Below are 17,967 nucleotides of genomic sequence, written 5' to 3'. Positions count from 1 at the left end.
ATTAAGCATGCTTTTATAAAATAACTATAAAAGAATTCTTTTAGAAAGTAATTAAACATTCGTGCATATACACACGTAAAGTAAGCCTCTACAACACATATTTTAGTGACCACATGATGTGCTCTGCCATAATTTGTTTAGACAATTCTCTCCCTTATTAAATATTTAGGTCAGTTCCAATTTTTGCTAAAACAAAATTGGAAATCCTTTGTCAATAAACATTTTCATGTATTTAAAATTATTTCCTTGGGAAATTATTTAATAAAAATAAAACTATTTCCTTGGGAAAAAAATTTAAAAATAAAATTATTCCCTTGGAATAAATTCCTAGAAGTAAAAAAATTGCAAGCTCCAAGTGTGGGTTCATTTAAGACTTTTGACCCTGTTGCCAAAGTACCCAATTACAGAACCACTTCCCTGCATTCAACCCTGAACGTTACCATCTTCTCCCATTGTTTGTTACAAGTTTGACAAGCAAAATGATCCATCCATCGTGTGTGTGTGTGTGTGTGTGTGTGTGTGTGTGTGTGGCCAGTGTTGAGTCAGGCCCTCAGATGCTGTGCCGTATAGTTTTATGTCAGCTTGACACAAGCTAACGTCATCTGAGAGGAGGGACCCTCTACTAAGAAAATGCCTCCATAAGATCAGGCTGTAGACAAGCCTGTAGGGCATTTTCTTAATTAGTGATTGATTCAGGAGGGCTTGGGCCATTGTGGGTGTTGCCATCCCTAGGGTCTATAATAAGGCCGGATGAGCAAGCCATGAGGAGCCTGCCAGTAAGCAGCACCCCTCCATGGCCTCTGCCTCAGCTCCTGCATCCAGGTTCCTGCCCTGTTTTAGTTCCTGTCCTGTCTTCCTTCTATGATGAACAGTGCTATGAAAGTGTAAGCCAAATAAACTCTTTCCTCCCCAGGTTGCTTTGGTCATGGTGTTTCTTCACAGCAATAGAAACCCTAATTAAGACAGATGTCTTCTGCTTTGTCTTTTGAGACAGGGTCCTTTGTCGGCCAGAATCTTGCTGAATACATTGGGCTGGCCAGCCAGCAAGTCTTCAGGGTCCTTCCATCTCTGCCTCCCCAGGGCTAGTATTACAAGTACACTAGCACACCCAGCTTTTTATACAGGTCCTTGGGAGCAAACCCAGGTCCTCCTGCTCTCAAGGCAAGGGCTCCACTCTCTGAGCTGTCACCATCCCAACACCATCATCATTTTGATTTAAATAATTTAATACCTATTCATAATTTTAGTTCTACAATTTAATGAGTAGAGAAGATTACATCATTTATATTCATATTCACCTAGTGGCCATTTTCATTCTTTTTTCTTGGGTGGTACCAGGGACAGAACCCAGGGCCTGGTGCATGGTGCAAATGCCCTGTCACCATGCCACATTGCCAGCCTCAATTATAGGCTAATGTCTTATCACGTATGCCCTCCTTTTTGGTATCACTTGACCACATTTTACTACTTTTTGCCCCTTCCAAATTGTTAAGAAATGCCAATATAAGATCAGCTCTTTGTCATTAATGTCTATCATTTGCTTTCAGCTTAAGGTGTTTATAATCAAAATTTTAAATTTGCGTTCATTTGCTCATTGACAAAATGCATCCTGTGTTATAGTCAATAGACTCACAAGTGGGCTTTTGAAACATGAATTTCCAACTACACACACACAATCTTTAAGCAGTTACTTCATGTCTTGCCATCTTTTCTGCACAAGGCAGGGGTCACATTTTTTAATCCCTCATAGCAACCAGTACATAGCCCAAAACACAGTAGAGCTCAAAATGCCTGCCTGCCTGGGATAAAAAGATATTGTGTCTGGAGATTTGCTTTGAAGAAACTCAGTTTGGGATGGGAGATGAAAATGGGGCAAAGATGAAACAGAACTGGCCACGTGTCAATCATTGTTGAAAGTGGTGATGGGTACATGGAGCTTATTATACTATTATGCCTACTCTTTTGTACTTTCTTAAAATTTCCATAATCAAAGGGTTTTTTTTTTTAATGTGTGTTTGATTGATTGGGCAACAAGAGAGGGAACTTCTGGGATAACAATGGCGGTGAAAATGAAATACATATGCATTAAGGCCACTTCTGCACAAAAACATCCTGAGCCCCGAAGTCAATCAGCTCGAGTAAAAACCCCTTCTAGCTCAGTGACCTCAAACTGCTACTCACCTCCTCTGAAACTCAGCTTTTCTCTATTCAAAGGCATTAGTAACTATAGAAAAGGTTACAGTGAAGACCAGCGAGTGTAAAACTCTGGGCTGGCACCAGCACACTCCACAGTGACCATCATTGTCATTCGGTGATGGCAAGCTCCCGCCAGCACTTCCTGATGCTGGCAGTTCAACTCCCAGTCACCACAGCTGAGATCTCAGCTCCCTGACTTGGGCAGTAGACAAACACTTGCCAGAGACCTCGGTAGGACAGATATTAGGAATTATGTCCCCAGTATCCAGAGAAGAAATAGACACCACCACCATGACGGACAAAACCTGTAGCAACTGACTTCACTCCAGGTCCCCAAAGAGCTAAACCCCACATCTCAAAGGTGCATTCAAGAAATCAGAGACAAAGCCCTTCCAAAATAGGTTTGAATTGTTGAACAAATACTGGCATTACCCCTGGGGAGTGAGAAGACTAAAAATATACCTGTGTCCAAGAGGGCTCAATAAAGTACTTCAACCTTGCAAGCACAAGGTCCTAAGCTTGACCGCAGAACCCACATAAAAAGGCTAGACACAGTGACATGCCCTTGTGACTCCAAAGTTGTAGGGGCAGAAAGACAGGGCTTAAAGGCCAGCCTAAGTTAATTGGTGAGTTCCAGGTCAGTGAAAGACTGTCTCAAAATTCAAGGTGGATGTTTCCCAAAAGAACACCACTTGAGATTTCCTCTGGCCTGCACACACACACATGTGCTTGCATATGCACCTGTACAAAAAGCACATGTATAACCATACACACATGTGTACCTGGCCACACACGTAAACACATGAACACAAAAATACCTGTGCCTGGATGTGAGCCTCAGAACTATTAGATTTAGTGGTCTGGGGCTGCCCTACGTACTGAGAGTTCAGTGATGTACATGCAACATCTCTACTGTAAATGAAGACGAGCCATCCGTGTGTGAGCCGAGGTTGGGCGTAGTGAGGACAGGAGGGGGTGGGGGGACACAAAGGGAGAAAGAAGAAGCCACAGAGTCCCCACATGAGCCTCATTAAAGCTAATTCAGTCATGTGGCCTCCAGCTGTGCCTCATGCCAGATAAAGCCAATCCCAACAGAGTCCCCCATCATTTTCTCCTTGTTCTTCAGGAGAATGACATCTGTAGCAATTCCCAGGACTAAGGAACGCTACTAACTCCAGGATGCATACATGCCAATATTCTAAGGAGTAGTAGAGCAATGTAGCTTGTCTCCGGGCTTTGCTCTTAGGGGGATAAAAAGAGCTGGTTGAGTGATGACGGGACATGGGAGAAGGAGACAGGCATTCTATCTCACAGCACTCTGGCCTCTCATCGGAGTGATTGAATCACGCTCAGGGTAGCAGTTTTGTGAAGTTATTGCAAGCATCTTTGATAGGGGGTCGGGGGACACTTCCATTTTAATCCCTTGGGCCGGGAAGATCTACTGACTGGCTGTCTAGCTGTCCACCAAGCTGAGCCAGCCTGAACGGTGGACACATGGCAGCGCTTAGCCTGTCACACGAGCAAGGGACACCTGACAGTCTGCACTCCGGGGCACTCTCATTTAGCAAGTCAGCCTGGACTAATCTGGAAGTTCCTTTCCTTGAGCAAACACCACCTGGTCGGGCCTGGCCTCGCCAGAACAAAAGCCGGCCAGCGGCTGTCTGTCATGAGACAGCAAACACTTCAGAATCAGGAGGGCAGAGGTCAACCACTCTCATAAGCAACACATTCAGGACTCCACGAGCCTCCAGAAGGGAGGAAACAGCTGCCCTCAGCTCTGCCCCCCTCCCCATCACCTCTTCTCCGCAGGTCTCAGCCTAAAAGGAACCTCAAGAAGGTCTAATTTCCCCTCTGAGGATACGAATGCTCAGATGCGCTTTCAAATACAGACAAAGGTCACCACATTCTTTTTACTAGAATAAATACTAAACTTAAAAATTGACAGAAGGGAGGGCTCATGAATCTCCAAGCTTGGAAGGTTTCACCCAAAGGTTGTGGGTGCCCTCCCCCGACTCTTAAGTAGTGCCACCCATAAAGACCTTGGGGAGATCTAAGTTGGAGACCCACAGTGGGAATCACAATGATGATGCTAATGAATGCTTACATGGCGCCCATATGTCCCAAGTGTTTCACATGTAATCCTCATCACAGCCTTACAAGGGAAGTGAAATAATAACCACTAATAATAGTAATATGTCATGCATAACATGAGAGTAATATATAATGCTTACGACATCATAATAATGTATCACATGTATAACATAACAATCATGAAGATAATCGTCTCTATTTTTTTTTTTTTCAGATAAACACCCTGAGAAGCTAGGTGTCTTGCCTGTGTGGGTTGGCCTCAAGCCCAGGCAGTCAGGCCCAACCAGGCAGAGTGCACCAGCCACAGCCCTAGACTGCATCTTCCTAGTGCAGGCCTCAGAGCCTCCTTTGAGTCTGCCAGTTCAGAGAGCAGCAGAACATAGGGATCTTTGGAGTGCTCTGGGCTTGAACCCAGCTCTCCACTCCAAGGCATGAGGGTGCATGCGTCTTCCATAAATAGGAATAACGACACTATGTCCCACGGCTGTGCAAAGCTTTAAACGGGAAGTCAAAACAAGCACCTCACCCAGGGCTGGTGGCCAAGGTCACTTTATCCCTGTGCTCTCCAGCCTGGCTCTCCAGACCGGTTACAAGTCGGAGTCAATTGACATTTACAGCACTCAAGTCCAATCCCCCACCAATCACCCCTCCAGATGACTATCCAACAGGGGGTCTGAAATCGGTCCTGCCCTAGACCTCACCAAGAAGGGAAATCTGAAGCTCCTTCGACCGACAGCCACCCTGTGTCCCCTCATCCAGAATCACAGAGAAGCTTTTAAAAACCTGAAACTGTCACCTCCATCGTGGGAAGTGTTGATTCTCTCTACATGCTGTTCTACTGGATAGGGGGGTTGTGGGGGAGGGGAGGGGCTTACCGCGTGCCGTGACTCTCCCTACTGTCCCCACAATAGCACCTCCATGTTTCCGACACATGTCCTGACTCACAGAAGCCTCTCCTCTCCTGGGACCTAGGGAGCAGCCTTGAAGCTTTCCCAAGAGGTACCTTTCCTGTGCCACGGCTGCAGGGCTGCAGCGTAACGCGCCCTCCCCTGCGTTTACACCAAGCACTAGCCGGAGAACGGAGCAGAAGACGTGGAACTACTGAACGAGTATTTAAAAATCTCAGCGCGTGCACATGGGCGGGACACATGGGCGCGCGCACAGTCCAGGAGCCATGGTACACTTTGTGCTCCAAGAAGGCGCGGGCTGCGTCGTTCAAGGAGGGTACGCGGCAAGAGCGTGTGGAGGGGGAAGCCGTAAATAGCGAAGGGAAGACTGGGGTTGCCTGTGGAAACTGGCAGGGGCAGGAGAAAATAATCCGCCCACATTTGATGAAGAGGAGAAAAAAAAAAAACAACCGCAGGTCTGGCCCTCAGAAAAGACAGCCAGCAGGGAGGACAGGGACCCAGCCATGCCAGTTTCCTGGCTTAGACTCCCATGCATCTTGTCAGGGCCCACTGCCAGATGGCAAGCAGTGGCATGGAGGGGCCCCGAAGGGGAAAAGCAGTACGGGGGGGGGGGGGGGTTTGAAGAGCCACTCACCCAGCCCTCGCCCAGAAAGTGAAGGTACCAAATGACCCTCGCGCTCTCTGGACCTCTCCCGTCCGCCTCAGTCCGGCAAGCGACCTGAGAAACCCATCTGAGGCCTCACCTGTGTGAAGGAGCCGTCCTCACCACACTCTGGGACAAACACGGCCTCCTGAGGCTTCTTGGCCTGTTCCAAGGCCTGAGCCCTCTCCAGGCGACACTTGCTCTGGCCAGCATCTAAACGGGGGGGGGGGGGGGGGGGGGAGTACATTGTATGTTTCATTTGGATGCCACACAGAAGTCAGGGCCCAAAAATGGCTGCCCCATGGCAGGAACACTGAGCAAAACCCTCCAGCTGGGGGAAGGGTGGCATGCCACCACCCTGGACAACAGTAAGAGCACACACACACACACACACACACACACACACACACACACACACACCAAGCCTGTGCCCACAGACGGCCGCTTGAGCTCACCTTCCTCTTAATGCTGTACTTAGAAAAGTAGAGGAGAAGCAGATTAGCCCAGGCTCTGCTTTTCTTTTTCTCCCAAATGTCCCTTTGCTCATGGGGTGAGGGGTAGTTTCCATTTCCATTCATTTTCTCGGACTTCTCTAAAACTAATAAATCCAGGAACGGCAAAAGGAGCGTGATGGTGTATGCCTTTAAGGCCAGTCCTAGGAAGGCTCTGATAGAAGGCCTGTAGTCAGCCTGGGCTACAGAGTGAATGCCAGGCTGGCCAGGGCTGTAAAGCAAAGCTAGAGCTTTCTTGAGAAAATCCGGGGTCTGGGACAGCCTGCCAGCCTCCTGCATTTCCTGTGGTGGCTTTAGGCAGACGAGGGTCGCAAGCTCAAACAGCTACAGGACTCAGGAAAGCAACACAGATTCTGTCTGAGAAGAATCACATTCAGTGCTCAGGAGCCAGAAAGAGGACTGGGGATTGCAGCAAACCGGAAAGCAAGCTCTGCTTCAGGGGCTGGAAGCGCCTCCGCTCTGGGGATGTGTTGCTTTCCCCAAACAAACCTGATAGTGCCAGACCTGACGATTTTGGGGAGAGAGGAACAGAAGGCCAGATTTGCTGTTGCCGTGAATCTCCCAGTGTTTAAATGTTATCTCAAAATACTTTTCATGTTTTAAAACAGATCAAACAAAAACACTTCTGTGAACCAACCATTTGGAATCCCTATTCCAGGGCCAGCAGTAATGTACTGTGTCTCCACTTTGAAACGAAACCACCAGCAAGACGCTGGCCAGAGAACCCCTGTGCTCCTCGCTGGTGGCAGTGTCTGAAGGGCGGGGAAGTGCTCACCTCTTCAGACACTACACTCTTCCTTCCTTCACACTGATGGAAGCCACAGAGGGACAACAGAGCAAAGGCATCCAAGCTCCCATGGGGCTATCACAGTGCAGGAGCTGCGGTCCCAGCAGCCTTTGCTGGCCGAGTGCGGGTCACTCACCTTTGCATCTCCCTCGATGGACCACTCCCAGGGCTGGGTCTCGACACTTGGCTCTCTGGTACTCACACATGGACTCATAGGACCTGCCATCAGAGGCACAGATGGGTTTGGGTTGAGTCCTGGAACAGTGGAGGTTGCATTGAGGATCACGGTCGCTTATTAGAAACTACATTAGGAGAGAAAAAAAATGAAATGGCAGAGAGGTTATTTTTGCAAGAAAATTAGGGAGAAACCTACGGCTTACAGTATTGGCTTGTCCTTGGTAAGTAAATTCCTGATAAATCTTGTTATAAAGCCCTAGAGATAAAGGGACCAAACAGATAGCAAGTCTATCTGAGGAAGACTCCCTGTGTACATCCTAAGGATAGTGAGGTCCGTTTATTGACCATAAACAGGCTGTGCCAAGTGGTTCACATGCAGGATCTTGTCATTCATCACAGCTACCCTGTGAAAGAGAACCCCTGACTTTGTAGATAAGGAAACAGCAGCCCAGGAAGGTGTGACTGGACCAATGTCACACAGCTGTGAGGAGTGGGGATCTCAGTCCACGCCTAAATCTGTGGGAAATAAAATCAAAGCTTTAACCTGTAAGACAGTCATCTTCTCCACCCATAGGGATGGAGATTGCCACCACTCATCATATCTTATACCTATCCGTTCCATTTCTTCTCCCCCCCCCTTTTTTTTTACAATATTGAGTTTAATATTTTCTTCTACCATCAACCCTATAACCGTTATCCATATCCCTGAGAATTATGAAACCTAAGGGAGAAGGAGCGTCGTTTTTTTAGAATTGCTTTTTGTCATTTAGGGGGTTGGGTTTAGACATCCCTAAAAACAAGAACTCAGCCTCCAATTTCTGTGCGGAAAGCTTTATGTACTAAATAATAGCATTAAACCCCAAATCTATCTCCTATCCATTGCTTTCTAAGGGAATACATAAGAGCTAAGTGAATTTTGGTAAGAAAATTATTTCCTGATTTCAGATCTGGCAATGATAATAATCAGCTTGGGAACACTAGAGTCAAACAGAATTCTTTAGGATCGGAATTCTCGGACACCTTCAACAAACCCTTATGCGCTGCGACCCTCCAAGTCCTACAGTGACTTAAAGATAACTACAAGTCATTCACCACTTTGCCTGTTGAGCTGTAGGATCTCCGTTATTTATTTGACCAGTTAAAACCTGTGGAAGTGATGTTCGGAGGCTTCGCTACGTCATAAAGCTAGGTTCTTGCAGCTTCATGCTTCTAAGATCAGCACGTGTGGAAAGCACAGGAAGAAAAGGAGATCCCAGGCACAGGAAGTGTGAGGGGGAAAAATCCTTTCGATCACTGTGATCCAGCTGTCGACTGACTGCAACCCGCGGAGATGAAAGTGAGAAGGACCACCCAGCTGAGCCCAAGTCCTACAACAGAACTGGAACTGGCCCTGCTAATCCACTGTTTAGAACTGGTACACTTTGTGGTTTTGCCATACAGCAATTAGTAGCAGGACTAAGAAGCATATTTGACAATGAATCTTCCAGACCAGGGTCTCTTATCAAACCAGAGACCCCTTTGTCAGTGAACCACTGTTAATGGCTGTAATTGTTCAAGTACACCCTATGAACTTCTTTCTGCCGAGTGGCCCCCGATGAGGCCCTGGGCAGACACTGTATGTAGTCCAGTGGTCCTCAAACTTCCTAATGCATGTGGCCCTTTAATACAGCTCATGTTGTGGTGACCCCCCTAACCATAAAATAATTTCATTGCTACTCCGTAACTGTAATTTTGCTACTGTGATGAATCGTAATGTAAACATCTGATAGGCAGGATATCTGATATGCAACCCCCCCAGGGGTCTTGACCCATAGGTTGAAAACCACTTTTGTAAGCTCTCTCAGTGGGATCCGAAGGCATGATGCCTGGCCGGGTCATGAGCATACAAGTGGCTATGGGCACTGTTGGTGTTGACAGTATAATTGCTCCAGGCAAGCAGATCTAGAAGGTACAAGTACAGGAGTATCTTGGATGTGCTGTAGTCTTACTGTGCGAAGCAGATAGGTAAAAGAGCCTGATAACACCTTCACAGAACCACAAAAAGGAAATGCTGGAAACAACCGCCCACCGCCGCATACATTTGAAGACACCCCACACACACCAGGGTGTCCATTATCTCACAGAGCACACCCCAGCTACAAAGTCCCACCATGACCCTGTACTAGGGAAGGATTCTCGGTGCAGGAGGGCAACAGTGAGGAGGGTCAGTGTGGTTTGGCCTCTCAGAGACCTATGGTTGCCACACTGAGGGTGCCTTAATGGGAATGGAGGGAGCATCAGCCTCTGCAAACCACCCTCAGCCCTGGATCCCTGCCTAGAACCCTTGAGGTGCCCAGCTGCCATTGAGACAGATCAAAGGTGTTCCCAGTAGACAGTATGTGACCCCAGGCCCCTCCCCGGCCTCAGTGCTAGCATCCTGTACCCCTTGCTTACCACTGCTTGCTTACCCGGCCTCTCTGATCATCTAGCCAGCTCCGTTTCCTCCCCCCAGGCCTGTGGATGTGCCCCACCTCCATCTGCTCGCACCCTGCTCTGCCTTTGGGCTCCACCTTCTTTTTCCAGAGGCTTCTCCGACTCTCACAGGCAAGGACAGTCCCCATCGCTCTCTCTCACACAACTCATGCTTCCCATGTGGTCTGAGATGATGAATTTATTTGTGTGACTTGATTGACAATGGGATCCCCCCCCAACCTGAGGCTCCAAGACAAGAAGGATTTAAACTGTTTTGCTTGGAAATGCATCAGAGCATCTAAGCACAGCGCTGGACTGTTTGACTATGTGTGGAACCAATGCAGCCATTAGGGGTACTTCTCACATGGAATTACCTCGGAACTGAACTGTATAGTTAAAGGCCTCGCCTCCCTCCCAGATTCCCATCACCAGGCTCTGAGCGCTGACTTCCTCTAGCCATGCCTTTTCCTCTAACCTCTCCATGGCAATACAGCAGGCAGAGGTGGCCCAGAGCTCCGTCTTGATGCCACCTCAGAACAAGAAGGCTCTTGAGGGCAGGGTTATCTCATCTCAGGTTCTTAGCTCCTGACTCGGAGCCAGATTTTTGCAGCAGGGTGGGTGTTCCAGGGTACTGTGTTGGTCTGCAGCATGGGCAGCAGTGTGTCCCGGCAGTTGGGAGCATGGAGGCAGATCATGGGCAGAGATCCCAGCACCCACACAGACACGGTTGAGCCTTGGGGAAGTTGCCTGTGTTTTCTGGCCCTGCGACAATGTTTGCGCATCTGAAACAATAAGGATACTAATGCGCCCCGCCTTGTGTCACTGTGAAGATCAAACTAAGCTAACAGCGCCTCAATCACATGTAGGTTTTTTTTGCTCATCTTTGAAATTTAAACAGTGTGGTTTTCTTCTTAAGAGAACACACCAAGGGAGAGACAAAGTTTCTTTTTAAAGCAGCAGAGGTTGCCTTGTCTGCTCAGCCGGCTCACAGAGGACAGCTACAGGCGTCACCGTGGCATTGAACTACAGGTCATAAATTCAGTTTGGAAATGGCTTGTTCTGAGCCAAAAGAGACTCGGGGCAGCTGTGCCAGAGACCAGCCTGACAACAAGGGGAGCACTCTGTCTGCAGACAGACAGGTTACAGAGCCTCAGAGCCCCACCTTCCCGGCCCACAGAGGTGGTCTCCTTGTCAGTGGGGCTCCCACAAGAGGCCTGTCTCAAATTTACTGGGCCCTGGGGTGCTATAAAAACCTCAGGGATAGCACAAGGCCGGGGCTGAAGACCATCTCCAACCAACTATAGACCCTCGTTTTGGTGTGGTTGGGGAACTGTGTGTGTTTGTGACTGCTTTCAAAACACAGGCTGAGCTTTATTAAATGGGGCTTCAGTCGGGTGCCTCTGCCCTCACAGAGAGATCAGCCTTCGTCCTGGAATATGCAGAACAAGGTGGTCCTCCGGTCCTCCCGTCTACTCTGTAGCTGGGGTAAGGGGAGGGAGGACACTAGCTGAAGAAGCCACGTGCTCCACACAGACACTGCCCACGATGAGCCCCCGCTCTACAAGCAGCCACCACACAACTTGTGAGCAGGGGCGTGAAGACAGAGATGGGATGCGATCCTAGAAGTTTGCAATACTACAGAGCCACACAGTTCCAAAGACCTTTTCCTGATGATCGAATGTTCTGTGTCCGTGCGGTCGAATACAACGGCCACAGAACACACATGATTATATAGCAAATGCCATTAAGAGACCAGATACGTGGTTGTGTTTAATTTCAGACGGCTTTGTGTGGATAGTAGCTACCATCTGCAATAGCCCAGCCATGAAGTAAATAAACCAGGAGGAGGAGGGAGAGGAGGGGGGGGAGGAAGAAAAGGGGAGGAGGGGGAGGAGGAGGAGAGGGGGAGGAGGAGAGGGGGAGGAGGGGGAGGAGGAGAAAGAGAAGGGGAGGAGGAGGGGAGGAGGAGGAAGGGGGGATGCTCCTTCACTGAGTTTGTGCTTGTGTTTCCTGAGACAGGGTCTCACTATGTTACCCAGTCTGGCCTTGACCTTGCGCTCTCCCTGCCTCCTAAGTTTGCACGACCATATCCAATCTCCAGTGAGTTCTTCCTAGAGCCGGGCTAAGACTTCTTGAAAGAAAAGAGATCTTGAGAATAATTTCTGCATCCTGAACATGGACAGTAACTCAGGTTTGTCATAGTCCAAATGAAGTCTCCAGGGTAGTTTTTTTCTTCCGTCTTGCAGGTCACAGGAGGTACAGGCTAGAATCATTGAATCGAGCCATGTTTATGGTCAGTGCTCACGGCACACAGATACAACTCAGAAGAACTGAAGCAACCAGGATTGGCAGGAACGTTTGGTGATGGTCGTAGGGCCAATTATTCTCCCCCAATGATTCAAACACTTAGTCATTTCCCTTACGGATGAAAACTATATTAAAAAAAAAAAAAAACCTCCTTCTGAACTAAGAGAAAAGCAAAGCAAAATAATAATGATGTTAAATATGATTGCATAATATAGAAAACCAAACAAAGGGGCCGGACAATTGTGCAGCTGGAATTGTCTCTCCCACCCCTTCTCCCTGAGGACTGGATAATTCCGAACACTTTGTGTTGTGCTCACATTTGCAAAGTGGGACAGACACTTGACATACATATAAACAAGTTTCCCTCCCATTAAAAAAGCCACTCCCCAGGGACTGCCTCTGCCCCAGGGAGAAAATAGGAGCAGACAAAAATCAAGGCCAGACCAATCATCCCGTCCATCTGAAATGAACATATTCTAGCCCCTGCCTTTCAGTCTCCAGCAGAGCAAAGTGAAAAACCCTGCTACAGCTTCTGCCAGAAGAGACCACCCCAACACCACAAGCTGTGTCAGATTTGACTGGCTGCCAAGTTTTCATGACAATGTAGTGAACAACAGAGCCAATCTGGGAGGAGATGTTCAACTCTTCCTAATACAAACAGCTCTATAGCCTTAACTTCCACCTGCTATTTTATTATTTTCTCATCATTGTGGTGTGAGTGCACGTGTGTGCGTGTGCTGTGTGCATGCATGCGTGCGCACGCATGTGTGTGTGTGTGTGTGTGTGTGTGTGTGTGTGTGTGTGTGTGTGTGTGTGCAGGTGCCTACAGAGGTCAGAAGAGGGCATCAGTTCATCTGGCACTGGAGTTACAGGCAGTTGTGAGTTGCCCGTTGTGGGCTCTGGGAACCAAATGTGGGTCCTCTGGATAAACAGCAGGCATTCTTAACCACTGAGCTCTCTCCAGCCTCATACCCCAACTAAATTTTTAAACAGATGTTTATCCACTAACAAAAATGTTTTTCTACTTTTTTCAGCTGTTAAGGAAGTATCAGAAGCCCACTAAACAATCTAGTCAGTGGGTTTGGGAGAATGAAGCCTACATTATAGAGGAGGAGTGACGCTTCTCTTTGTAATTGCATACTCAAAAATCACAAACTAAATCCAAACTAATGTGAGGCTTTTTTTCCCCCTGAATTCACATACATCACAGCTCCTTTTTCCTTTCATTTTTTTTCTATTGTTAGACAACAAACCACCCCTGAGTTTAATAGCTTTGAACAATTTGTTTCTGATAACTCTGCAGGCCGGCAGGGCTCAGCTGAGAGGTTCTTCTGCTCCACATAGTAGCAGCAGAGGTTGTGAGCTTGACCACATTTGACCGGGAGCTGGGCGATGCTGGAACAACGTGCAACTCTACTTGCTGCCCACATCTGGGATGTCTGGAATAGCTGAGGGTCGGCTAGCACTCCCTCATCCATCAGGACTCATTTCGCCCTTCACCTGTTTGGCTCTCTGACTGCAGTCTCCCCTTCCCATTTAAGTCCCAGTTCCACACTAAGCATAGAACGGTAAGAGAGCTAGGCAGTGGTCCTGCCTCAATTGAATGTACCAGGCTTGGCTGTCCCCCCATGGGAGAACTTATCCTTTTGGAGGAGGAGAGGAGGGGTGGGTTTGGGGGGCAGTTAGGTGGGGGTGGGAGGAGCGGGAGGAGGGATGAGAGGGGGATCTGTGGTTGGTATGTAAAATGAATAAAAAAATTTTTAATTAAAGAGAGAGAGAGCTAAGCAGGCACTTGCTGCCAAACCTGACCTGTCAATCTCTGGAACCCACATGATGGAAGAAGAGAAGAACTCCATGGGGTTGTTTGTTCTCCAACCTCCATAGGCACAGCCCCTCCCACATATATGAATAAATAGATTTTAATAAAATACAATTTTAAATAGTAAATGCTTTCATATTTTAAGCATTAGCATCCTTGGAGTTCTTACTGTACTGTGTTCACTGTCTATCAAAAACCCTCAACGTATTACATTAACACTTATCAGCTTACATGTCTATAAAAGACTGAGTCTTATTTCTCTTTATATATGTAAGGCATAACACAATGTCTAACCCAAAGCAGTGGCTCAGTGCAGGTGTGAAGAATAAACAGATCAACATCAAGCGGTAACCTAAAATGTCATAGATAAGAAAATCCTTTCATGTGTGGCCTTGCTGGAGGAGGTGTGTCACTGAGAGACGGCTTTGAGGTTTCAAAAGACTTGTGCCATGCTACATGTCTTTCCATCTTTCCATCTGTCTATCTGTCTATCTCTCTCTCTCTCTCTGTCTGTCTATCTATCTGTCTGTCTCTATCTCTATCCCTATCTCGATCTCTCTCTATCTCGTGCTTGTGGATCAAACATAAGCTCTCACCTACTGTCCAGAGCCTGCCTGCCGCCCTGCTCCCCACAATGGCCATGAACTCTAGTCCTCTGGAACTATAAGCCTCAAAGAAACACTTTCAAGAAGAAGAAAGAAAGAAGGAAGAGGGGGAGAAGGAGGACAAGGAGAGGATGAGGAGGAAGAAATCAGGAGTTGCTGCCTTCCTCTGACTTGCTGTAAAAAGAGATGTTTCTTGTTTAACCTAAAAAGTTTAACGCTTTCAAATGTACAGACCGTTCTTTCCTTTCTGTTACAGAGCATCTGCCAGGTAAGGAAGTTCATACAAAAACAATGTTCTTCCCCACCCCCAAATTTAAGGAAAAGGAAAGTTCCCAAGTCACTGAAAAGAAGGTGTGTGCCATTGTGGCTGAGATCGTGTGCCTGTCCCAAAAGCAGTCACTGGATGATCGTGACATTCAGGCTCCGTGAGCATGGCCTCACTCTCTTCATAGAGACCTAGGGGAAGTCTTGGCACCATCCTGGACGTGAGACATCTCGCCTTCAAGTTAGACTGGAAGCTGAGACACCTCTGGTTGCTGAGCCTGAGATGAGCGTATGTCAAGGAGGAAAATCAACGGCTATGCTGTGCGGCCCACGTCATTAGCACGCTGGCTTCTCTGACAGCTGCTGAGCACATGCATTTGACTGAGAACAACGGCCACATGATAAAAGAGATTCCTTTTTCAGTCAGTTTTTTTGATGCCCTGAATTCATTTTTCCGCAGATGCAGTCTTGTCATTAACAGTGAATTATCTGCATCTGCAAATGCCCGGTTTATCTTCCTGGGAGGAAGGGAAGGTGAACAACCCTTCAATGTGCTTGCTGGGTAAATGAGGAGCCCATCACGATTATATAGCACAGCTGGATTGCTCCTTCCTGCCTCAGGACTCTGCACATGCTGAGCATCCTCCATGAAACATGCCTCCACCTCACAGACTCCCACGTCCTCCTCTTCTTCTGGCAGAAATGCTGCTGCCTGGGGACAAGCCTCCATATTGTCCTCTTACTTTTCACTCTGGCCTATGATTAAATGATCGGCTTCATTGCACTTTTCTTGTACACTAGGTTGAAAGCTCCCCGCATGCAGAACCAAAGATCTGGGGATCACACCACTGGATGCCCAGTATCCAGCAGGAACCTTGCCCCAGACGGGCCTTACCTAAACATTCACCGAGTGGATAAATGGGGAGGAGACCACGCACAAGAGAACCCAGCCAGTCCCATGATACAGCCCTCTAGGTCTGATGTTGGCGGCCCAGAGTCTCTCACCTCACGCCACGGCCACCCTCAGCATAGGGATGTCGGAGGCAGGCCAAGGAGCAAAGGCCATGCTGAGCTCTTGATCAGAGAAAAGAGGGCAGGGCTCTGGAAGGGGAAAGAGCTTCCCTAAGAGAGCACTTTTCCTCAAAGCTCACCTCAAGAGTTTAGCATTTCTTGGTAGTAAATTTGCTACCAAAAGGGAAAATGGTCCTCTCTTGGAATAAATTCCTGGGTCAAAAAGGGAAACATTAACTCAGAGACACCTACTACTATGGAAGCATAGATATACATATACATATACATGTATATACGCACACACACATATGTGTGTGTGTATATATATGTGTGTGTGTCTATATATATATATATATATATATATATATATATATATATATATATATATATATATATATAGAGAGAGAGAGAGAGAGAGAGAGAGCACTAAAAATGAAGTCACCCTATAAAAGGGCAACAATGCCCCTACCAGACAACACAGGCTAACAAATAAAAAGCCCAATTCTAGGAGTGAGTTGCCTCTTTTAGAACTGTTGGTAAGTAAGCCCCCATAGACCCCTAAACGTTACAGGCTATTGCGATTACCCTTCCTCCAGAACTTGACAGCAAGATCCTAGTGCTGAGTCACAGAACACGGAGAAATCAAACTGTACTCCCCTGGAAGCTTCCTCACTACCGGCTACCCTTCATAGTGTGGAAGGGTACTAGACGTGCGACCAGAGGACAAAACTAATCATCAGTCTCATCCAACGAGGAACCCTGCAAACTACGATAACAACTGGCATGGCAAGACATGCCCACTGGTGAGAAAGTGGCATGGACATTATGGGAGTGACCAAACCCTTTCCAACTGCATTTAAGTCCCGCTACACAAGACGAAAGCCATGCCTGGCAGCATTATCAGGCCTGAATCTAGACAGGTCATAGGCCCTAGAAGAGAACCTACTACTATTATGCGGCTAAGTGGACATAGTATTAGCCTGACTCCCAATGACATAGGAGCTATACCCATAGATTAGTGCATTTCTCAACCCTCGTCGGAGATGCTTCTATTTGCGGTAGACGGTGATTAGCATGGAGACTCACATCAGGTGAAGCTGCAGAGAAGGCTGAACCCTAAATGGGGCATCTAAATCACACTCCCTCCTCCCAAGGCTCCAAAATCATTACAGAAGAGGGGATGGAAAGAATATAAGGAAACTGTGTTCTGAACACAGCAGGGCAGTTGCACATATAAACTCCCCAGAGTTGTGACAGCATGCACAAGATTTGCGCAGACTCAAGCCAGACCAAACCCCGGCATGCAGAAATGGGGTGGGCACAGTTACGCTGCTAGCGAAAGAGTTATTGGCAATTAACAGCTACTGGAAGAGGAGAGTCAGTTTTGTTTTGTTTTGTTTTGTTTTGTTTTGTTTTGTTTTGTTTTGTTTTGTTTTGTTTTGTTTTGTTTTTAAGAGTGTAGTTCCTGGTAGGTGGGCCACACTCCAGTGAAAAACCACACATCCTTGCTGGGCATTGGTGGCGCACGCCTTTAATCCCAGCACTCGGGAGGCAGAGGCAGGAGGATCTCTGTGAGTTCGAGGCCAGCCTGGGCTACCAAGTGAGTTCCAGGAAAAGGCGCAAAGCTACACAGAGAAACCCTGTCTCGAAAAACCAAAAAAAAAAAAAAAAAAAAAAAAACCACACATCCAAGCGTGTATACACAACACAAATTGGACTGGTGGGCTTTAAGAGAGAGAGAGACAGACAGACAGACAGAACCCAAACTTGGGTGGGTAAAGAAGGGGGTATGGTATAAGTCTGGGGAAAATTGAGGGAGGAGGTGAATATGACCAAAGCACGTTGTACAAAATACTTCAAGTGGGGTCCAGCTGCACTCTCTTCCACTGCAGCCAAGGGATCCACTGCCTGTTGCCACTTGGCTTTACCATCTGTAACAGCAGACCTTGGCCTCTTCCTCCCAGGCCGCATCATTGAGACAAAGAGCAGTTTCCCGTTAAAGCGTCACTCACCTGCCCACTGTCAGATCCGTAGTCATCCGAGTTAAAATCCACATCCCCACTTGAGCGGGCTCTCACTCACCCTTCCCTGACCCCATGACTACCGCATTTACACAGGCGCACAGGAGGGCCCTGGCCTGCAGCTTCGGAGCGGGGCTGGTGGAGATGGAGGGGTGGAGATAAGGGAGGTCAGAGG

At 47.6% G+C, this 17,967-nt stretch overlaps 1 protein-coding gene across 10 annotated transcripts in view; it reads right to left on the bottom strand.

Annotated features, from left to right (window-relative positions):
• Nucleotides 1-17,967, bottom strand: part of Smoc1 (SPARC related modular calcium binding 1) — a 160,873-nt gene that overhangs the window by 70,494 nt on the left and 72,412 nt on the right. For all 10 annotated transcript variants that reach the window (XM_006973088.4, XM_042260855.2, XM_015991924.3 and 7 more), the window contains exons 2-3: nucleotides 7,274-7,439; nucleotides 5,939-6,051 (exon numbers count right to left, since the gene is read on the bottom strand). In XM_006973088.4, the coding sequence (XP_006973150.1) occupies nucleotides 5,939-6,051; nucleotides 7,274-7,439 (279 nt within the window). The remainder of the gene's footprint in view (nucleotides 1-5,938; nucleotides 6,052-7,273; nucleotides 7,440-17,967) is intronic.

Source organism: Peromyscus maniculatus, chromosome 14 (assembly GCF_049852395.1).
Source record: "Peromyscus maniculatus bairdii isolate BWxNUB_F1_BW_parent chromosome 14, HU_Pman_BW_mat_3.1, whole genome shotgun sequence".
In the NCBI taxonomy this organism is placed as follows: Eukaryota; Metazoa; Chordata; class Mammalia; order Rodentia; family Cricetidae; genus Peromyscus; species Peromyscus maniculatus.
The sequence above is the reverse complement of the archived record's forward strand: the minus strand, read 5'-3'. Positions and strand labels throughout refer to the sequence as shown.